At 31.0% G+C, this 24,392-nt stretch overlaps 2 protein-coding genes across 2 annotated transcripts; one reads left to right on the top strand and one right to left on the bottom strand.

The window, feature by feature from the left end:
- Positions 1 to 462: 462 nt before the first annotated feature.
- Positions 463 to 11,657, top strand: LOC139491059 (1-deoxypentalenic acid 11-beta-hydroxylase-like). Its single transcript, XM_071278334.1, has 9 exons — positions 463 to 797; positions 4,148 to 4,310; positions 5,253 to 5,310; positions 8,010 to 8,073; positions 8,752 to 8,907; positions 9,303 to 9,361; positions 9,768 to 9,873; positions 10,442 to 10,501; positions 10,961 to 11,657. The coding sequence occupies exons 1-9, from the start codon at positions 667 to 669 to the stop codon at positions 11,106 to 11,108; spliced, it is 945 nt and encodes a 314-aa protein (XP_071134435.1). The 5' UTR covers positions 463 to 666; the 3' UTR covers positions 11,109 to 11,657.
- Positions 11,643 to 24,385, bottom strand: LOC139491056 (nuclear migration protein nudC-like). Its single transcript, XM_071278333.1, has 10 exons — positions 24,153 to 24,385; positions 21,861 to 21,938; positions 20,826 to 21,041; positions 20,264 to 20,338; positions 17,631 to 17,741; positions 17,182 to 17,250; positions 16,004 to 16,129; positions 15,004 to 15,087; positions 13,837 to 13,955; positions 11,643 to 12,865 (listed from the first exon to the last, which is right to left on the bottom strand). Exons 1-10 carry the CDS (start codon positions 24,222 to 24,224, stop codon positions 12,814 to 12,816), a joined length of 1,002 nt encoding a protein of 333 aa, XP_071134434.1. The 5' UTR covers positions 24,225 to 24,385; the 3' UTR covers positions 11,643 to 12,813.
- Between the last annotated feature and the right edge of the window lie 7 nt (positions 24,386 to 24,392).

Raw genomic sequence — 24,392 nt, 5'->3', positions numbered from 1 at the left:
ACAATTTTATAGCAATTCAAAATAAACAGTTCCTCTTCAGCATGGAAATGGCTATAATATAACTATATAAACTGATAAACTAATTTTGTCACAACATCACTAAAGTGGAGTTAAAGTCTTATAGGATTGTAAGTATATTTTATTATATCACCTTGCACTTTCACATTTTGACTGAACAATTTGTTCAATATTCTGACCAGTTGAACAATTTGGTTTCATAAAACAAATTGCAATTTGATCAAAATTTTGAATGAGTTGCCATTGGTGGAGAGCAACACTAACAGTCAACTCACTGTAATACAGTTATTACTTTCGATTTACTAGTAATTTATCTATTTTTTTTAAATTAAATTTCTATTCAACATACAACTAGTTGGGATTTAAAAACTGTCTAAATTCTTATATATCGTTTGGGTTTTAAAATATCAAATCCCATCAAATATGTATCTAGTAATTTTTTCACCTCATGCAGTAAACTGTTGTACATATACTGTAAGTGTTATTGGTAATCATTGAAAACCCTATACAAATATTTCATCGATTTGAATATTCATTATGTTTATTATGGATTAAGGACAGAAATGATAATACGAGAGATAAACAAACAACATTCTATTTTTAGAAGAAAATGTACTAGATAAATAGTCCGTTATTATTTATAACGAAATGGCGACAAGGACAGTACAACTTGGTACACAAATGGTGGAGTTTCCATCAGATAGGTTACAGCAGCTTGAAGATTGCAATCACTTGTTATCTGATGTAGAGGCGTTACACAAGGAAATACAAACAAAAGGGTATTGATTTTCTTGTTTTTATTTATATACATAGTATATGCATATATTTATAAGTACTATCACATGTATCACACTCTATGATTCTCTGTGTAAACACACATTTTAGCTTATATATTTTCTTGCCTAGTTGAGATTTTTGCATACTACAGCTTCTCCAGTTCATAGTTATCAAATATATATATGATTAGGACAACTAGCAAATAAATTCATAGCAACACAAGCACGAACACAAGTTTGTCCAGTGGCAAACATTACTGCATGATTTCAGGACGAGAGTATGCTATACAATCAGGTAAACTGTAACTGGTCTGAAATGGACAATGGTTAGAAAAAACTTATCACAGATACCACTAAATAGTTCACGCAGAATATCAGTATATGAACTAGTATGGACTTCAGGATACATGCATATGAGTGGTATATGCATAGTATGAAACTCTCCTATATATCACAGACTGTGAACGTCAAGATGTTCTGATAAACAGTGTAAATTATGCAAAAAATACAAAGTAAAATCACAAAACAATACTGAACTCTGAGGAGAATTCAGAACGGAAAGTCTCTTATCAAATGTCAAAATCACTGGGGTAAAGCTGATGACCGTAACTGCATTCACGGTCATCCCAAGATGTCGGATGAAAAATTAGGTCAGTTTCTGTATTGTCTGTTAAAGTGTTTCTATATCATTTTCTTTACAAATCATACATTGAAACGACGTAAATTTATAAAAGAATCGCTCGGAAATCACAAATTACTACCGAGAAATGTGCATGAAATGGGAAATTCGATTTGAAAAAATCGTTAAGATGACCGTAAATCATAATCAAAATATTTTCAAGATGACCGTAACATATAACAAGGATGACCGTGATTGGTAAAAAGATGACCGTAACTTGTAAAGGATGACCGTAATTTGTAAAGGCTGACTGTTATTTATAAAGGACGACCGTCAATTCTAAGAAATATACGTACTTGTATTCAAAACTTTTTGTTGAGTTTGTCGATCTCAATAGGGGCTCGGTTAGCGGATATAAATATATTTCATAAATTTCTTTTTTTAAACTATTGGCCGTATTTTGGGTTCATGACAATGATAGTAAATTGCATATTTCTCGTAAACATTTTTTTTTGTGTGTGATAACTAGGGTTTATAATCTTCAACCACTGAAAATTTTTAGTCTGCCCTTCCACGAAATATTTAATCAGATTTTTTTTTATATGTTTAAGAACTTTCGAAAATTCCACCTGACATCCGATTAGACAAACGTTTTAAGTTGAATCAATGCAGACAAGATCATTAACTGATGCTCATTAGCTAGTAGATACATTTGTCCTCTAAAATACAACTGACATATAAGGATCGTACTGGTGCTATTTGGGTAAATTTATCGGTTTTCAAGAGCAAAATTGACAGCGCGTCATCCCTACAATGGCTTCCATTTCTACGATTGTGAAAATGAACTGCCTGGCGTAATGGGGAGATAATTGTGACGAAGTAGAATCCTGACTGTATGAATAACATTTCGGTATATATACAAATTGACAACGTTCCCCCTTGCTATTCGTACAAGACTATTTTAAGGATCTACTTTGCTGTAGCTCACCATCACTAGTTTAGTCGTATGATATTTTCAAAATATTTTCTGTTATTTTATTTGCACGACAAAATGGAAGACGATATAATATCAATGGGTGTCGTGACATGCATTGGCATTTTTAAAAATGTGTATTTATTATACGTCATTAAAAGGAATCCCAGAAATTAAAAAAAATCTTTGTCTTGTAGTTGGAGGCTGTGCACCGCATTTTTTTTTCATTATACTTGTAAGGTGTCATTTTATCGCGCTTTTGTTGCATGGTTTCCCACTTGTTCATGTGCATGTCTTGTTGCAAATTCATTTTAAAAATTCAACCCTCTCAACTGTAAAAAAAAAGATACATATGGTGAACTATGCATTTGAAGCAAGTCATAGTTTCTTCTACTTGTAGGATAATACTCTCGTATTAAGGTAGATAGGGTGTCTTCCTCCATCTTGGATTTGGAAATACCAGAAAACAAGGTCTAGATCTTTAATAGAATGTGCAAATTTTTTAGAGAAGTAGGTAATGCACGTGTAAGAACTTCCACTTCGATTTAGAAAATGACATGCTTTATCATATTTATGGTTGTATTTTACAAACAACAGAAAACTTTTGTTTGATAAATTTTTTTCCAACGTTACCACATAAGGGGAGGCAAATCAAATTCAAGGGCAGATAATTCAGATTAAGGTACTATGAAAGCCATCTTCTCATATGTTATCTCAAAATTCTATGGTGTTGATTACGCTTTATTGCAGAAAATTGGGTTTTCCCTGCATAATCTATACAAAATTTGTCAATTTTGAACACCGTGTAGCGTGAAAATAAGCCCGGTGACCCATTCTTTTTATTGCTTTTTTTTAAAAAGCATCTTATAAACTTCATTTTGGCAAATTATTAAAAAATTCTATGGATTATAATTTAGACAACCAACCTACCTTAATACGTTTATACCAACACGATTAACTTCATTGGATACAAAAAGGTAGTTATATAAATACAGATATTTCTTAGAAATGACGGTCATCCTTTAAAAGTTACGGTCATCATTTACAAATTACGGTCATCTTCAAACCAATTACGGTCAGCCTTGTTATGAATCGCTGATTCTGTTACGGTCATCTCGATTGTGATTTACGGTCATCTGAGCGATTTTTTCAAATCGAAATTCCTGTTTCATGCACATTTCTCGGTAGTAATTAGTGATTTCCGAGTGAATCTTTTATAAATTTACATCGTTGAAATGTATGATTTGTAAAGAAAATGATATAGAAACACTTTAACAGACAATACAGATACTGACCTAATTTTTCATCCGACATCTTGGGATGACCGTGAATGCAGTTACGGTCATCAGCTTTACCCCAGTGAAAATCAAAAGTTCAAACACACCAAACGTATGGACAACTGTCAAATTCCTGTTTCAATATAATGATTTCTTCTTGGTTGTATATTATGGAAGCGAGATACATGTATAACATCTGCAAGGATAACCAACAGAGACGATAACATGCACTCCACACGAATATAATTTGAAATACATAAAATAAATGTGTTCTCATTCGCCAATGTCGCAAGACAAGGCGTTCTCGACGAAAGAAAAGGAATATGTAACACGCAGTGCATACAAACAATGATGGTAAAGATAACAAAAAAGCTTTATTTTGAGTTGGCATAGTAGACAAACAAGGACATAACGTAAGCTTTAATGGGATTTTAACCGATTTTGTAAAAGTTTTAAAAATCGACTTTTTTTAATTCCTTGACAGATACTTATTTATTCGGGGTTTACATGACCGACAAGAAGTACTTAATGCACGACAAACAGTACTAGAATACGTCAAAGAACAAGGCAATGGAAAATTAGTTGACCCTTGGCCTGAGGGAGTATTGGAGGCTAGATGTGGTCAAGGTTGTATACCATTTATGGAGGTAAGTATAGTGTTATATTATGATAAATGTGTACCAAAGGGCGATAGTGGGGTGTCGTGGTATTGTTGGTTTATTTTCAACTGTATGCTTTGTAGAGAAGGAGCTGATGTGTTTCACAATCAGTGTTATATCCGTTACGGTCTAGCAAATTGTCCGATCTAAAACTTAACTGATGTCTGCTCTTGATTGTAAACCTTCCTTATTCTTATGAATCAGTGCCACTTTAATAAACCGGTTAAATTTGACCGAGAACAACCAATTTACCACAAGCGCAAGTGAAGATGTAGAGTTCACGTCTGTTTCAAAACAACACAGCAACACATTTATAAGTAATCAAACGGTTTCTATAGTAAAAGACAAGTGTCTATAACATATAGATAGCTATAAATCACCCCGATTCTGGATTAGAGACTTCCGAAGATTTGCATCAACATAAATTTGTTAAAAGAAAACAAATGAAATATGACTATGGACATCAGTTTACGAGGTTCCTGACTTAAGGCAGATGCATTACAATTTTTTAAAGGATTTCTTTAAGCAATAAATCGTGTCCTTATTTTTTTTTTTTAGAGAAAACCAACAGGTACATATAAAAATTACACAAAAAACAGTTCGTCCCCATAGTCATGAAATGAGTACTTACTACATAAATATTATACCAGGACAATTATCAAAAACATTTGACGTGCAGTATAACAACAGCCAACCGACTGATCCGAGAAAATATTAACCCACTGTTCAAGCAAGGATTTGTATTATATAGTAAGTTTTATAGTAAAACTTATTATATTCAAGCAGTATTCAAAAATATAAAATTAAAGAAATGACGCATTTGTATAGTTGTCTGTTTAATGGAACTAGTGAAACAATCTATCTATTGGTCAGCATTGTTTGAAATTTCTAAACATATTTAAAATAAGCTGTTTATGTGTAATGTTTCAGGGAGACAGAAAAATAACGCATTCAGAAAATATTCAAAAAGTTTTGGAAGGTCCTAGACGTAAGTTTATATATGTTACAGTGAATTTGTATAATCAGGGATTATGTAGAATACCTGATTTTTCAGGGAATATGTAGAATCACTGAAATCATTAGTAATTATATATAATCCCTGAAAATGACCAGTGATTTTACATAATCACTGAACTTTTTAATAATTATTCTACATATTCCCTAATATGATTCCAGGGATTATCAATAATTTAAGGAACCTTTGTTTGTTAAAAAATAAATAATATAGACAAATTATAATTTTTTCTTTCATATTCCTTGCCAGATGAAATAATTTTGCTTTAAACACACAGAGGATAATCATACAGATATAACCAACACAGATTTCGAATTAAAGTTGAAGACTTCAAAATTAATTATAATCATCATTCCCTTTATAGCGATAACTTGTTGCTTAAAAGCCAGCGTTAAATGGATATTCATGTTCCATTTGTAAATCCAAAGAACTTGTTATTTGTGGCAAAGAATGTGTTGGTCAAATGAACAAGAAAATTCAAACCGAGAGAACTTACGCATCTAAATGTCATGATGATAAAAGAGGCAGAACTAAGGATTGACAAATAGATTTTTTTTAGAGGAAGCTGACATTTGGTGTAATATTCTCATAGCAAATCCGCAGGGAAAAAAGGAAAGGGAAACCCAAAAAAACATAATCATTGCCATTTGGCAATTGTTCACAAAAATTCTGAAAAAGAATATTGCCTGGCCACTTATAAACATGATAAACATGGTATTTTGCTCGAACAGATTTGAGGTTGCTTATTTCCTTTTTAGCTCACCTGGCCTAAAAGGCCAAGTGAGCTTTTCTCATCACTTGGCGTCCGTCGTCGTCCGTCGTCGTCGTTAACTTTTACAAAAATCTTCTCCTCTGAAACTACTGGGCCAAATTAAACCAAACTTGGCCACAATCATCATTGGGGTATTTAGTTTTAAAAATGTGTCCGGTGACCCGGCCAACCATCCAAGATGGCTGCCATGGCTAAAAATAGAACATAGGGGTAAAATGCAGTTTTTGGCTTATAACTCAAAACCCAAAGCATTATTTAGAGCAAATCTGACATGGGGTAAAATTGTTTTTCAGGTCAACATTTATCTGCTCTGAAATTTTTAGATGAATCGGACAACCCGTTGTTGGGTTGCTCAGACCCTGAATTGTTAGTTTTAAGGAAATTTTGCTGTTTTTGGTCATTATCTTGAATATTATTATTGATAGAGATAAACTGTAAACAACAATAATGTTCAGCATAGTAAGATTTACAAATACGTCAACATGACCGAAATGGTCAATTGACCCCCTTAGGAGTTATTGTTCTTTATAGTCAATTTTTAACAATTTTCATAAAATTTGTAAATTTTTACTAACAATTTTCACTGAAACTAATGGGCCAAGTTCATTATAGATAGAGATAATTTTAAGCAGCAAGAATGTTCAGTAAATTAAGTAAGATGTACAAACACATCACAATCACTAAAACACAATTTTGTCATGAATCCATCTGCTTCCTTTAATATTCACATAAACCAAGGTGAGCGACACAGGCTCTTTAGAGCCTCTAGTTTTCGGGATACCTTGAGATGGTTTTACTGAACACTTTATTTTTCTTAGGTGTGTCGAAAAATTTGATTCGTTATGTGAAAGAAAAAGTTTTATAAAATGTGGATATTGTGATAGAAACAGCCTATTATTTTAATATATAGTGTTTAACGTTTTAAAATATTGTGCCGAACATTTTAAAATATTGTGCCTAACAGTTTTAAAAATGGGGTTATCATTTTGATTAATTGTGTACGGAGCCCCGTTAAGTGCCAAAGATGAAATGTATAATATTTGTGCGTGGGACTTTTAAACTTGTGCGCACAACTTTTAATCTTGTGCGCTTAACTTTTAATCTTGTGCACACAACTTTTAATATTGTGCGCACAACAAGATTTAAAGTTGTGCGCATAAATTTAAAAGTTGTGTGCTCAAGATTAAAAGTTGTGCGCACAAGATTTAAAGTCGCGCGCACAAATATTTTTAATTTCATCTTTGGCCCTTAAGGGGCTCCGTAATTGTGATTAACATTTTACAATTTTATGTTTATAATGATGTTTTAATATGATTTTGTAGAATAAATTATTTGACTTTTATTCATTTTTTTTTATAAATTAAAACTATTTCTTCAATTCAGTTATTATGTATAATCCCTAACGTTTTTTCTAGTGATTATACATAATCCCTGAAAATTTTCGTGATTATATATTATCTCTGAACTAGCCAGTGATTCTACATAATTCCTGAAAATTTCAGGGATTCTACATAATCACTGATTATACAAATTCACTGTAACATATATATATATATACCCCAGTGTAATACACAATTATATAGATCTATAACTTTTAGATTTGAATTCCACATTTGGCAGGGAAATCGAACAGACTTACTTCTTTAAAAAATATATGAATTGTCAAGGCAAAAATAAATTGTTCGAACATTTCTGAAAACTGTCACAATGAAAAAAAATAGCTAGACATAAAATTAATAATGTATATTTATGTTGACTTTCAAAAGTTGAGTGTAGGGAGGATGTGAAAATCTATAACTACAAATGTATTTCAAATTATAGAATTACGATGTTCAAGCTATTTAAACCTGTTATTATATCTCTTTTTACCAGTTTACCATTCCATTTTTTTTAATTACAGCAAAGGAATTCTTCAGAAGATTTCTGGGAGAGGAACCAAGAACTTTTGATTTTAAATGGTTAAGGTATGAAGTAAGTTTTCTGTAAGAATCACCAATGATCTATATACAGTTGTGAATTTTAAGTTAAGAGTTTAAGCTGTTGTTTGAATTTGAACTTCAAGTGTAATTTATACATAATATGTGTTGTTTTAAGACCTTTTAATGTATAGAAAAAAAAAACTCATAAAAAATACCAGGCTTACAATTGTATATGCCAAACCCACGTTTTGTGTACAAAATTACCAATCTAATTAAAATATTGATCTCTGATTAAGTTATACTACATATGAGCTCATATGTAGTACATGTATCAGAGATCAATATTTTAATTAGATTGCAAAATTACGCTCCAAACAAAAAAATATAAACCCCTAATAAAGAACAAAGTTAAAGGTAGCAATACACAGTTAGTAGTGTAGTTTTGCAAGTTATTGTGCAATAAAATTCATTTTTAGATATGTAGCATGAGGTCCAACTATTCTGAAGGTTTACCAAATACAATTCTAAGTTTTGTAACAGTGACTTTATCAATGATAATGCATGTCAACACAAAAGTCGTTACTGTAAATGACAATTACATGCAGATTTAAAATTCAGCTTTCTTTGGTTGTGTCTTTGATATATGTGCACTGTGTGTCGTTAAGTTTTTTTTTTATCACATCCCTCTTTTAAATTGATTTTTATTTTGTATATTTCTAACAGAGGTATATACAGAGAGGCATTCACTGGTGTGCATGTAGACCGTGTTTACATGAACAGAGGAACACCTAATCTTTACACAATGTGGACACCATTTGGGGATGTAACACTTGATATGGGATGTTTAGCTGTATGTGAAGGATCTAATTCTCTAGAAAGGTAATGATTAATTAAAGAACAAGTAAATGTATGAGGGTCTGGATGGGGTTTAATAGAATAGAAATAATGGGGAAAACAAGAATAGAGAATAATAATGTGTTAAAATATAAAGAAAAAAGAAAAGATAGCAAAAATAAGGTATAGAGTAGTTAAAAAAATACAGATATGAACTGGAGTTTAAACAGTATTATAATAGATTTTCATTGCCTTCTGAAGCTCCAATTTCATCACTTACAAATTAATTCTTTTTTGAAATTTTTGTTTGGACAAAATGTAGACTGCAGCCCCTTCTTGCACTAAACATTTAAAGATATACACCACATGAAATATAAACTATAACTGTCTTTCACAGAACTTTTCTTCTTTAACTAAACTGTTTTTGCATTATTTTCCAGTTTTCAATACTTCCAGAAAACATATGGACATTTAGATGTTGAAGCTGCAAAACTGAAAGGTGTGTTTTAAAACTAAGTTAAACTTTGTAAATGTTACTTAATTTATGATGCATTTATAGATATATACACATTACTTTTTCACATATCTAATACATTTTATTAAAAAAAGGATTATTTGAAATGGAAAATGAGCTTCTAGGATTTAACTTGCGTAACATGAAGTAGAAGATATTTCATGTATATTCAGGACTGCAAATAAAATCTTTGATGAATCTTTTTCTACTTATTAATAACAAATAACTGGTTTAGTGGAAAAGAATGTTTAACTTTTTGTTCTTTCTTTCAGTTGCAAACATTTTTTTACACACCAAACTTAAAATATTATATAAGAGCAAGATATGACTAAATTGAATATAAGAATAAGATAGATATTGAGCAATTATCTTTTTATACTTTTAAATGTAGGAACTGGATGGTTTACTACTGATCCATGGGAAATCACAGAGAAATTTGGAGGACAATGGAAAACATCAGACTTCAAAGCAGGAGATGTGTTAATTTTTACCATGGGGTAAAACATTAAAACATTCATACTTCTGACACTCACTACCATTATCAGGGGAAGGTTTAAGAAGAGCCTAATGTTGCCTATCACCCTTATGGTTGATTTGTTTTGTTTACGAGTACACTTTTCTACTCTTTGACTTCCCTATTCTTTAAGTTGTGCCCATTTAGGACTCTAATTTTCAAAATTCTGGCTCAAATACTGACAATTTACTGTTTTTAAGTAATTGGATATTACTAAATTTTACAAGTGATGTCAGGTATGTGTCAATGAGACAGGTAGACAGTTACACCAAAAAATCTTAAGACATCTTGTCATTATTATCATTTTCTTGGGAAATAGCAATAATATTTTCCTGAGTTCTGCTACATTATACTTATATAAAATAGCCTCACATGATACATGTTTGAGCTGGCCAATTTGCAGCAAATAACTATGCTACACAGGTGTATTTTTTTTTTATTTTAATGATCTATATATAGCTATTAATTAAAAGAAATAGTCCATGTACTGTATATATACAAGAAAGGATATAATACCTGAAATTTATATTTGTTGCTTTTTTTCTTTTCAGGACAGCACACATGTCAACAGCTAACTTAACAGACTTGCTCAGAATCAGTTGTGATACAAGGTATTATAAATTAAATGTTATTTAGCTGTTTTTATTTTGATGAAAAATGGAAAAGGATGGTAATGGCTATAATGGATAAATACCACTTCTGTAGATAAAATTACATATTTCAATTGGCTGTTAAAGATTCATATTAATTGATACATGCATCATAAAATGAACTTCATAAGTCATGTAAACAAAATCTGACAGTAGGTTCTCTGTTAGCTGCGGAACCATATGCAAATAGTAAAAAAAATAACATAAGGACCCAAGAGCTAGGGTTCCACAGCTAGTTCTCTGTAAGACTAGCTATATAATTGCATTTTTATAGATAAAATGAAGCAGTACCAATTTTTGGCATGACAAGATGAAATTAGAAATGTTTAAGATGTGTTTTATTAAATGTATTTTATATTTGTCTGTCAATTCTATGTTTTCAAGACAATGAATATCAATCATTATACTTGTCTTTTTCAGATGGCAAAGAGTGAGTGAAAAAGCAGATGAAAGATACATGGGTGATAATTTTGGATCTAAAGTCAAATTTGGTCTACAATTCAAAGACAATAAAAGTGACGAAGAAGAAGTGACAATAGAAAAATTGAAGAAGACCTGGGGCATTTAAAATAGTGCAGAAATCAGATTAAAAAAGAAACAATTTAAAAAAAAAATGCAGAACTCAGATGAAAAAAAAGATTTAAAAATGAATGCAGAAATAATATAAAAAAAGTGATTTAAAAAATTAATAAGAAATTGACTATTTTACATTTTAACTTAAATCTTAACTTTAAAACAGTTTGACAAAATGTTTTACTCAAGGTTTTGATAGACTGAAGTACTTTTCAAATGGTATACTTAGAAGAATGGGTTTAATAAGTTTACAACAACAAAGTAATTGAACATATTCTAGGATAGGACTATCTTTTCAGACAAAATTTCCAAATGTGGTGTTTTCTTGTTAATAAAATATTTTGCACTCCACATTATTGGGCATCCCATGATGTCTATTTTGTGAGAGATAATACTCATGCTAATGTTCATATTGTGAGCTATAGATGTATATTTACCCCATATCATTGCATTTACATGATTTTTTTACTGCAATGTAATTAGTGCTTGTGTGTGATATATGATTATAATATAAACAACAGGAATAAAATTCAAAATAATCATCTTTAATGTGTATTATTTTACATCTTACAATCAAGGATCAAAAAGATCCTTTTTACTGTAATGTGCAAACCCCATTCTTTTGCATTTGAGTTTTTTTATATATATATACATGCACATGAATATTGCCTGTATTATTATATATTATAAAATTATCCTTTAACAACATAACATATAGCAGAAACAAATGAACTCAATATAAAAAAAAAAGACATGAAGTTCATACATGTTTGTCAAATAACAATTACAAATTCTACATAAACTACACTGTTTTGGTTCAAACAAAATATTTCCAGGTGACAAACTGTGGCCCCAGTTATAATCTTATTTCTCACTACATTGTTTACCACCAATAATTCTATGACAAATGATGCAATAACATGTAACATTTATATTGAGAATGATATGTAACTGGCCATACAGTTTTAGTATAAAGCAGAGATTTTTCTGTGTTCTGTGAATGAGGGTAAGGTCAAACTGATATTATTCTCTATGCAGTGTTACCATTTACTTTCTAAAGAAACTTGTTCACTATTTATTTGCCAGCTTTACCTACAATCTTTGAAAAAAAAATCTTCACTTAATTGAATGACAATCTTGTTTCAATAAAATTTACAAAATCATAAAGTCCTAATAACTACAAAGGTAATGCCAGGAATGGAACTTGTAGAAAGTCTATGCATTACCCCAGTAAACTTATATGTAGCTCAATGAAGATCCCCCTCTGATAACAGTCATGTCAAGTTATGTTTCTAACAAACCAAGTTTGGGTTAGAATTATTGATATATGTCGTTTGTATAATGTATAATGTCCAGTGGCAATTATTTCATGCATAATGAGTAAATGTGCAAATCTTTTCCCAAATCCTACACACACTGCCAATCTATTTGACATTGCTATGCAAAATATTGTTCTTAAAAATTTGAGATTTAATGTGAATTTATCCTTTAACAATACCGTAATTTACATCCATATCTAAGACTTAAAAAGTTCTATTCAATGACATGAAAAGAATTTTGTATAATTATAAATAACAGAAATGAACCCAAAGAACATAATCTGATGCCACACTCTTACAAAATTTGCATACACAATTCAATTACATTAATTATATATTGGATTGATTGTACAAAATGTCATGAACAATGGATGAAATGGTTTAGTTGAATTTACACTTTGAAAAGTCCATCTCTGGATGCTGTTTCATAAATCTGAAAATAAAGGAAATAAACAAAACATTATCAATGATTATTGCTATACAGTTATGTAAACTCATTGTCCTACATCCTATCTTAACAATCTACATATAATCTGGCATTGTACATGGTCAAACTTTTTTCAGACCTCACTACACTAAATCCATGGATGTAACAATCTATTCATTTTTTTTATATAAATAAGGCCGTTAGTTTTCTCGTTTGAATTGTTTTCCATTGTAATTTTGGGGGCTTTTATAGCTGACTATGCAATATGGGCTTTGCTCATTGTTGAAGGCCATACGGTGACCCATAGTTGTTAATTTCTGTGTCATTTTGGTCTCTTGTGGAAAGTTGTGCCATTGTCAATTACCGGTATACCACATCTTCTTTTCTTTTTTTATATGTCAATTTATGTGTATTGATAGATATTTTAGTGAGGAAGAACAAATGCAGTTTCCTAATACACTCCTTATTAAAACATAAACATAGGTGTATTTGTCATTTCCAGAATGTAACAGATGAAGTAAAAATTATCTACTCAGAGGTTCTTGAATCTATGTTTCTCCTTTCCTTTATAGTGTTTTGAAGATAGAGATTTATCCAAGACTGTCAGCTACAATATGACCGAGTTCACTTGGAACTTTAGAGTCCACTTCAAGAGTATCAAGTGAACAAACTCTAGTTGCTATTCAGAACAACTCTAAGTAACTCAAGGGTAAGGCCCTGACTAAGCAAAAGAAATGGAAAAAATATGATTGGTTTGATGTCATTCAAGGGTTTCGTGAGTTTAACCCTGGCTAAGTGAGTGTTTGACCTGGAGTAAGAGGGGTTAACCTGAGAGTTTCAAGTAAGCTCAGATTTATAAAACCTGAGTTAGTAAAGTCAACTCGAGAGTTTCAAGTGAACTCTGCCAAAATGACAAATAATTCTCTTATCTCCCTTGAATTAATCAAGGGAGACAACTAGTACTGTGTGGTACTTACTTTCCTAAAACATCTTGTTTCTTTTGATCTTCTGATGTAGGTAATCCCATTTCTCTCTGTCTTTGGTCATACATCATTTTCTCCACCACACCTCTCGTTTCTCCATCCAAATCTCCAAGCTATTATATGATAGAAAAAAAATTTATTCAGAATTGACAAAACGTTTTGTTTAAAGTTGTATTTGTTTACTATACACTTCAATCAGAAAGATCTCATCCAAATCACCAAGGTGGGACAATAAGTAATATAACAAGGTGTAACTGTTTACGGACCATTACAACCTAACAATCTCACACGGTCATTTTTTAACATGCATGAGTAGTCAAATTACTGAGTAGTGGTTGAAATAATAGCACCTTTTATATGTTAAAACATGTTTTTACATTTTGCATAGCTGAAATAGAAAAATATGGTTTAAAATGTCTTTTCTTATTCTCAATATAATTAAGAATTACACGAGATTATATTTTTATTCATTAATCTTGAATCGTAGAAGATAATTTTGTCCAAATTTGTTTAATTAAGGGGGGAGATAATTAAACTAGACATTACAGCAAATATAAGAACTTTTAAACAATTTTTATAAAAAAAATGTTGACACAGAGATATATCTCACCTATATTTAATTTGATCGTAAAACGAAAATGTTGAAATTAAGAATAACAATTCTCATGATATTTTAACATGTTAACTATGCAAAATATTCAGTTTATGAACCATGGCTGGAGGTACAGTGGCAAATAATTTCAATTGGAAAAAAATATGATGATACAACTGCTAAACTTACATCATTGACTTCATCATAAGTGGTTTACCTTAATCTGACCTAATCACAAATTTTAACATATGCAAAGTTTCAAAGTCAATCGACCTTTACTTAGGGTAAAGACTAACTAATCTTCATGGTAAAGTGAGATGTGTCAATGCTTATTCAACTGCATACCAATTATTATTGATTTATATTCTCTTATATTTGATGTGTTTCCCTCAGTTTTAGTTTGTAACCCGGATTTGGTTTTTTTCTCAAATGATTTATGAATTTCAAACAGCAGTATACTACTGTTGCCTTTATTTATCAAAAGTGGTTCTCCTCAGTTAAACAGAAATAATCACAAACTTTAACCTAACAAAAGTCAGATGGACTATATATATGTTTTGAATGTGTACCTTAGAATTTTCTGGATTGACTTTTTTGGTATTAATTTCTGGTTCTGTAGTGACTACTCTACTCCACCATTCCATTTGGTTCACCTAAAGGAAACACAAAACATAAGAATAAACTGCAGTTATAGTCAACTTGAAAATCATGTTTCAGTTGGTTTTTTTTTTACTCGGATGAAGTCTTCAGTATATTTCATAAAAAATAACATGATGATCTCCCTTACATTTTTTAAAAGTTTGTTGATAAAGAGCATTCGTGAATTTAAAACAATAAATCTGATTTTCTATCATTAATTTTTGTTATTTTAACAGTATACTTGAGTTCATGGATTTAATTTTTTTATTTTCAAATGTTGATTTTCACAAATAACACCAGAAACAAAATGGCAAAAGTGCCATAAAAGATAAGTTTTTAAGATTATAGTCTTTTATTTAAATGACAAGTGAAACTTTACTATGAACAGAATAAATCTGAACTTTAGAATTAAATCTGTGAAATTCCAATGAGAAATAAAAGAAAATTTAAGGCACAATAAAATATCATTACAATGAATGTTTATGCAAATTCTTCACAGTCTTTTTGACTTTATTCTGATTTTATTTTTAAATGAGTTAGCCTTCTTTTAAACACAAATAAACTCTTGAAATGTCTTATTAAAGACTCCTTAGATTTTTCTATGATATAGAGTAAAATATTTTGCTCCATAACACCTGTTTTTCTTTTCGTATAAGACTTCAATAGCTCATAAATGGTCATTTACCAAAATTTAAGCAGATTCTAAATTTTTTTTCTGGCAATTTGAGACCCAAATATTCCAAATAGTCAGTCTTTTTTTAAGCTATATTTTAAAACTCAAACATTTTTCGAAAATAAGCTCAGTAACCAATCAATATTTTTAGGTTATTTTGTTATTTAACTAATGATCTTTTGACTTTAAGTATCAATTATAGATTCTTGATTATTTTAATTTCACCTTAGTACATCCTTAATATCTAAACTACTGACCTTCTGTATGGTAAGAACTAAACTTTTTCTATCTTCAATAATCCATGTAGATTCTTCAATTTTTATACTGTTATATGTTTCCCCATCAATTATAGGTGGATGACCTTTTAATCCTGCCTTTAATTTCTGAAAAGAACAAGAATAAAAGTATAGATAAGATGTTCTGCCATTTACATCTAATATTTGTCTGGATGATTAATGGCATTAAACAACACTTTCAGCATTATTGGCTATTTCTAGGCAGCCAGTTTCTATTGGTGGAGGAAGCAATAATGCACTTTGAAAAATGTCACCTTTGAAAACTGACTATCATTGTCAAATAAGATATGAGTTGAAAGGACCTGCCAAGTGTGCATTTGGAACTCACAACCTTAGTGCTGACAGGCTAGTGAAACAGTAGTTTACAACTTAGTAAAGCTGGGCCACCTATGCCATGTATGTAATATTTATAGGTGACCAATTTAACCTGCCTTGAATTTCTCAAGATATCAAGTTAATCTATAGAAAGTACACAGATGACCCATCAACACTATCATTTTCTATGTTCAGTGGACCCTGAAAATGGGATAAAATCTCTTAATTTGACAATAAAATTAGAAAGATCATACCATAGGGAACATGTTTACTAAGTTTCAAGTTGATTGGACTTCAACGTAATCAAAAACTACCTCGACCAAAACCTTTAACCTGAAGCGGGACAGACGAACAAACAGATGCACAGACCAGAAAACATAATGACCATAAATGGGGCATACAAATTTTCAACCCTGTATATATGTAGGTGACCTTCGATCCTCAGTTAATGTTTATGTCTGAAAAAATTTTTTTTTCTGGAAAAATTGCACATTTGTAGGAAGTCAATATTTACTATAGACTGGATAAATTTAATTTGAAAGCCATCCACATGATTTTTTTACAATATGTTCAATTAACAGTTTATTATTTGATTTCAGTTATTGAATGTGATAACAATTTTTAACACTTGTTCCCATAGTAAGCTTCTGATGTTATGACCAATTGACAAATACAGTCAAACCTGTAAAAAAAATTGTCATCCTAGGGAAAAGATAAAACAGACCTTGTAAAAGAGTTGGCCTTCGGAATGAGGGTCAAAATGTATAGGTACTAAAGGTATGTTCCTCCTTTTGATATTAAACAATAATGATATAGATACTAACCTTTTTCTGAATATCAACTACAACATCTTTAGGCTTTACTGGAAAAGATACTTTAAACGGTATTTTGATCTAAAAGGAAACCAAAAATAACCAATTAGAAAGTGTATACATGGATAACACTTATAAATATTTTAAAGTTACATAATAAATGTCAGATGTTAAAGCTTTGTTAAAAAATTACAGCTGAGAGCACTATATAATTCACATCTATTCTCTTACCTGTAATTAGTTAGAAAAGATACCAATGTATATTGGAATTAAAGGACATCCCCTGATTCAAGGAATTCAAGAAATTTTAACAATGTTTAAAATCAGTTCTCAATTGTTAAAACAATTATGTTATTCTATGGGCTTAACAATATAATCACTTGCAGTTATAGATCTGATAGGAACATTTGAATACAGTTTTTCTTTTCTTATACCCTAGGCCTGCTTCTGATATCCTTTACCTCAATTTCATCTAGTGTTTGCCTCCATGAGTAATTTTCTAAGTCAGCGCCATTTCCTGCATTGGGTTTTAACTTTCCTTTGTCCTTCTCGTCTTCCTCATCTTCATCTTCCTAAAATTCATTCAATAGATAAAAAAAATCTAGTCATTGTCATTCTCTTTGAGCTTGGCCCATTAGATATATTTTGTTTTTTTGTATTGATGTGGTGCTGTTTTATTTGCATATTACCATTATCTACTTTTATTCATAAGCAAACTGGCTAAGATATGATACAGAGCATATAAACCTTTACCCTATAAAAATGAGGCAGGATTTGCTTGACTGCGCCCGCAAATTTATTTTGGGAAGTGCCAGTATCTTATCAGGTATATATCTGCCTGGTGTTTTTTTTTCATTTTCAGAGTTATGTATTATACATTCAGTGATATTGTTGTCTTTTTTCAAAACTACCTCTTCCGTTTTTTATTGGGAAAAATGCATATTTTTTTATTGAAATTGGGAAATTTGTATATTTTATTCTAAACACATCACTGATTTTTTATGGCTTTGCTGTCTTTTTTGCACTGTTTTTTTATGTATATTTTTGTTGTCAGACATTTTCAATCTGAAAGAAACAGAAGCAATGATGGTACTTAATGCATTGAAAACTACATGTTGTACAAACACCATGATGATTCTGATCAGAAAACCGGATCTCAAAAGTGCTTTCTAATATCAAAATAATAACATGAATACGATATTTTCAAGCATTGCTACCAATGCCATCACTGTTTGGGGAAAATGTAAAACTTTTTGGGAGTAATTTTAAGCCATTTTTTTTAGTAATTGGGAATTTTCTCTAGGGGAAAAGGCTGAATTTCGGCTGTAATTTGAGCCAAACAATATCACTGACATTGATACTTTTTTGATCAACTGCTAATGTTGAAATATGACTGACAAAAAGCACAAACAAGTGGCCGCTTACCCCGAATATAGACAAAAAGCACAAACAAGTGGCCGCTTACCCCAAATATAGGTAAAGGTATTACAAGATACAACTCCAGAAAGGGAATTGGCTATTTCCTTTTTGCTGATCAAATAATAAAAAAAATCAAAGAGCAGATTGCTCAGAGGGATACGATTGCCATTGTTTCATTGACACATGTATGCATGTAGCTAGATAATATTATTTTCAAAACTAATTCAAATGACAAACAGACATGTAAAACAGTTACAAAATAGCCAAACCCGGATAAAAGTGTATGAACAATGTAATTAGGTCTATTGTGTTTTATTTTTGTACTATCAATACGGTTCTATCAATACCAAGTTTACTTTCCACAGCAGTCACTGACCGACTCAGAGTGAGAGATGTCAGAGAAGGTATTTTATTTCACTCATTGGTTATTATATTTTATTAAGTGTCTGTTAGCAATGCGCCGACGTATAGTCATCAATGTGCTGATGGATCGTTGTATGATGTAGATGTAGATGTAGATTTCAATTCGTATCTTATCACCTTTTTTCCTACGTTAATTCTAGGAGGAACCCCATTCCTAACTCTTTAATTATTTAATTTCCTTTGGGTCAGTCATCATGGCTCCTTTCCGTACACATTTATCGGTTTAAATTGCATTCGTTTTTAATATAATACGACGTTTATTGACAGAACGAGCTAATACTCGACGTCTTATTTATATTCAGAATTCACGGAATTTACTGCCGGAAGGGAGACAACTCGAAACGATAATATGGAAGACTCCATTTCGCCTGAAGGGGGTGTTCTACGATGTGGAATATATTTATTTTAATGTAAAAGATGCTTATGATTTAAAATTATGCAACAACAATAACCCTCAATAGAAGACATACATAGAAAAGATCCCATGAGTTATAAATTAATTAATTGAGTGGGGAATCCAGAGCAACCATTCAATCTAAAAAAAACCTTAAAGTCAAGAAAACTATACGCATGCGCATAATTTCCAAATCAAACCCTGGGGCAAGATATATTAAATGCTTATTAAACGACCTAGATGGTTCTCAATTTCTTTATGGGAGTACAATCTCAAATATCAGTTTCATAACGGTAACATATAAGAAAAACTCCACTTCAGTTCTTATATGACAGAAATAGATTTATCAGCATTCAGAGAACTCTCGCATTTTATCAAAACTGGGAATTCCCTCTGACGTGTTTCTAAATTTATAACAATACTAAATATAAATTCTGATTTTCCGTGTTGTTTAAAACACGCATCGAAGTCGAGGGAATTATCAAACATGAAGATTATGAAAAGAACATTATAGGAAAGTTGTTCAAGTTCAATCCCTTTGTTTGTTTTTACCTTTTAAAGCAAGACAATCATAAGAATCTGAGATGTTCCTTAATGTTTAGAATAAAACGATTGACGTGAGGGAAATTGCTCTGAGCCACCGGTATAAGTCTACAAATTGCTTGAAAGCAATCGTATCCCAAAAAATGTTGGCAAATACCTTCCCTCTATTTTTCATCAGTATTACTGGTGTCATATCATCTTTTATGTTTGGTATAAATTAAGCATCATATTGTAACTTTTTTTTGCATACATGATCTAATTTATAGCACTATAATGAACACGCCTGAAAATAGATGGCAGGAGTCTTAATCTAACCTTTTTCTCTTCCTCTTTTGTTTCTTCTTTCTTATCTTCCTCAACAGGTTTTTCTTCTTTTTTATCATCTTTTTTCTGTTAAACAATTGAAAAAATAAAATTAAGAGCTTGCTATAAATCTTACTGAAGAGTTTAATATATTAGGTCTTAGATAAAATATTTACTTAAGAATATGCCAAAGAATATTAAAGCGAAGTAAAAATTAAAAAAAAAAAACAGTGAACTAGAGATTAAAATCATAAGATTGAATTCTAGTGTGAAAAATCCATTAAAATTTCAGTATACATGTAATACTGTGGATTTATTATTATTTTTAGGATACCAATTTTTGTGGATTTTGTTTGTAAAGGGTAAACATGGTAAAGGAGTCATTTAAATATTCAACAAAATACCATTTTTTTCTATACTCTAGATCTAGTTTGCAGACTTTGGGAAAGCCACAAAATCATATGTAAATATATTTCTAGATCCACAAAAAACTGGTACCAAAGAAAACAGATTGAATCCTCAGAACCATCATTGAGCCCTTTAATAAACCATTATCAAAGACCACACTAAGCACCTGTTCTATTTCTTGTTGTATTTTTTCAGCTTCTTCGTCTGTAATTTCTTTAATTTTGGGCTCTTCTTCCATTTTCTTTCTCTCTTCTTCTTCCTTTTGTTTTTTCTTGGCAATTCTATCTTTCCTCTTTTGTTCCTCTTCATCTTTTTCCTTCTTTATCTCTGCCATTTTTTGTTCTGCCATATCTTGGTAACGTTTAAATGCATTCATAATCATCTGAAAAAAAGTCAAGACTTAAATCTGAAAGCATGTGTATTCCATTTTAAGAAAAATATTTCAAGAAAAAGAATTGTGTAAAACAACTTATGCTACATACTGTATCATGTATAAGAACGGCGTGAGCCAAGGCTCCCTGTTGAAAACCATACATTGACCTATAATGGTTTATTTATATTAAGACATAAATTTAATTATACTAACACAATTATGGTAAGACTTCCTTTTGAATTCTCCTGCATATATACAATGTATATGCCTATTCTATCAACAGAAGGGGGTTCAAAGGGAAATCTTTCCCAAATAACTACTCTTACTCACTGTAGCATTTGTGTTAACTAAAACAAGCTGTCCTAATTAATGTCAGATCTATATTGTAATATGATCTGAAGGCAAACCTTGGTTTAATGTAGGACATCCACTGAGGCAATTTTTTTGGCAATTTTCAAGGAGTAAAAAGCTCACAAAATGAGTCCCAGTAACAAAAATTGACATTTTGAAGCAGAAAACTGTCATATCCACATTTAAATTATTTCGTGAGAATTTGATCACCTTTGAATTGCCCATGGTATTTAATTTTCTCTGCTGTGTTTACTCTTGTTTGTCTTTGTGTCCTTTTCTTTCTTTTGTCATGGCATTGTCAATTTGTTTTTCTACTTATGAGTTTTTAAAATATACCTATGGCATTTATTGTCTATTTTTTTCATGTTGTTTATCAATCCCAAATAAAACTTTCAGCAAAAATACATGGGAAGAATTTCATAATTAATTCCTTTCTATAATTAGAAAAAATAATTTATATGAAAAATCTAGTCTTACCTTTTCTCCATCTCCTCTCAATCCTCCTGTGTAAAAGTCTGTCTTTCTTAATAAGAAACTAAAGAAGGCACTTATCAACTGCAAAATATGAGAAAATCAATATGAATAATTATATATACACATATCTACATGAACAATATTACACACTTAACAATATTGTTCAAACAGTCAATGTTTCATGAATAGTTTTTGGAAAACTATGACAACTGCATGTTTGAGCTAAATCTGGTTTGAATAGTTTGACATTTGTAATTTTGGTAGGTGAATATGCATTATGAGTTATTCTCATTATTATATGGACATTAACTGTCGAATTCATGTTAACCAATTTTTCTCAAATTCTCAAATTTGATTTATAACATACATTTTTTTTTGTACTAAAACCTGGGAGCAGTATATCTAAAGAGAAACAAATCTGATAGGCTTTACAGTATAAAATTGATAAAATCTCACACTTTACTAGACTTTAAGAGATTTATTCAATGGTAGCATCCAACTGAAAAACTATTGGAAGTCCTCAATAGATTAACCACATAATTCTAATCGCAAATCAAAACAAGTTTTATCATAAAATAGATATCATTAGTCATATTATATTTTCTTGTTTTTCTTGCACGTGACATCACAAGATTCAATGTGGCTGAACAAAAAAGGCAGAGAATGTATACAAATGGGAATAATTAGATAATAGTTTTAAGGAAATGAATATTCAAACTTAAATAGGTACGTCATATCTTAAAAAAAAATATTCAACAAAACGAACTATATATAGGGACAAGCTTTGCATGGATTATAAACAATAAATTTTTGGGAAATACATTATACCGGAGGTGAGACATGAACCTGGGTCGCAATTCCGAACATTTTGAAATAGGAAAAATCAGAAGCTCTAAGGTCTGCAAATAGTCCAAAAATAACATGGGCACCTAAGAGCTACGGATTCACAGCTACATAATTGTGTATACCAGTATTGCGATCACCAACTACAGGAGATCCCAATTAACCATCAAGGTGACCTCGAAAGACAGCCAATCGTCATAAAAACCGATATTAATACTGATACTAAGTCATTTTACCCAACAAATTTTATGTTAGGTCTGCAATTTTGTGTAGGCATTATTTTCTCAGCAGAATTCGTACCCTGGTTTTGAGACATGTGTAAATATCTATAGCCTTACCGGACACAATTACGAACGATTTTTGAACTGTGATTAATATTTTTTTATGTAGACTACTTTTCTTGAATTGTTTATACCATAGAATTTTGTATGAAGGCTTTCCATTTTGCATCATATTCCACATAAATTTTTATTCACGTTAGGATACTTTAGCAAGATTTGCGTGACCTCGTTTTACGGGTCAGTGAGCCACATATGGACCCAATTCCGAACAGCACTATATTGATATATCTTGCAGAAGAAATCAATGACAAGAGTCTACATAGATAAAGCATACATTAATCTTTATCTCAAACACATTTTCATAGGAAAATAAGATGCACAAGTTTGTTTTTTAACTTCAAATACTTCAGCAGTGGTTGCAGACGAAATTTCGGTCATGTGTAAAGGAAAGATTTCTGATTTTTTTTGTTTTTATGTAAGTTCCTCCTTTAAAGGAGCACTAAATTCAAGTTTATCCATTTTGGTGGTGTACTTATCATTCATCTATGAATCTTTTTTATATAGGTCAACATTTCTTTCGGAGTTCTCTGCACTTTTCAATAAAATTAACATATTTTCTTTTGTCAGACCATAAAATTGGTCACAAGAGTCTAAAAAACGTCAATTGTGGGGTTATTAGGGCAAGATAAAAGGCATCACGCATATGAACGGAATCAGGAGATATTTTTCTTTCAATATATTAACAATAAAAGGCAATATGCACTTACCTTTATTTTTTTTTATATAACTTGCAGGCCAGATTGCCGTTCTTATAATATTTTCAGAATGATTTTGTCATCGTCATCAACATTCACCGAGTGCACATAAATTGTATTATCATTAAAACAAGGGAATTTTAATAGGGTTTTTATTTATAAAAACATTTATTGATAAATATAAATAAATATGATCTAAGAGGGCAAACATTGGAAATCGTTCGTAATTGTGTCCAGTCGTAATTGCGTCCTGTGGGGCTATATATATATGTACGTCGTTTAAAGAGAAAGAGAGAGAGAAAAGGGGAGGGGGTGATAGATAGCCAGGCAGAACATTCTAGACCATTTGGGATCTCTACTTCCAAGCACAACTTTCTTCATGTTACCCAATATTTGTGTGAAATGAATTAAAGTACCTCCTGTATTCCACCATCACACTGCTGAGCCATAGCAAGCAACATGCCATCAAATCTTTGGGGGTCTGCCATTGTTTTATTTGTCTGGTAAGTGTGTTTCGTAGGTCTTCTTTCGCTTTCAAAATCGTTGAACGGAAATGTGCATGTCCACACCGGAGATCAAGGTGCGCTTGAAACTTGTATGTTCGTTCAAAAATCAATTTCTTAGAGCGGTTCAGAGATTCAGATGCACTGCTTTGC

This window comes from Mytilus edulis, chromosome 10 (assembly GCF_963676685.1).
Source record: "Mytilus edulis chromosome 10, xbMytEdul2.2, whole genome shotgun sequence".
NCBI classification, from domain to species: Eukaryota; Metazoa; Mollusca; class Bivalvia; order Mytilida; family Mytilidae; genus Mytilus; species Mytilus edulis.
This window is presented reverse-complemented; position numbering and strand designations above follow the sequence as displayed.

Bases quoted from the DNA above. Each gene is read 5' to 3' on its own strand.
- LOC139491059 (XM_071278334.1), top strand. From the start codon at position 667: ATGGCGACAAGGACAGTACAACTTGGTACACAAATGGTGGAGTTTCCA. The intron at 8,908-9,302 runs GTAATGATTAAT...ATTATTTTCCAG, and splicing joins GGATCTAATTCTCTAGAAAG to TTTTCAATACTTCCAGAAAA. The intron at 10,502-10,960 runs GTATTATAAATT...TGTCTTTTTCAG, and splicing joins AGAATCAGTTGTGATACAAG to ATGGCAAAGAGTGAGTGAAA.
- LOC139491056 (XM_071278333.1), bottom strand. From the start codon at position 24,224: ATGGCAGACCCCCAAAGATTTGATGGCATGTTGCTTGCTATGGCTCAG. The intron at 20,339-20,825 runs GTGCTTAGTGTG...ATTGTTTAACAG, and splicing joins TACAACAAGAAATAGAACAG to AAAAAAGATGATAAAAAAGA. The intron at 15,088-16,003 runs GTCAGTAGTTTA...TGTTTCCTTTAG, and splicing joins TAGTTCTTACCATACAGAAG to GTGAACCAAATGGAATGGTG.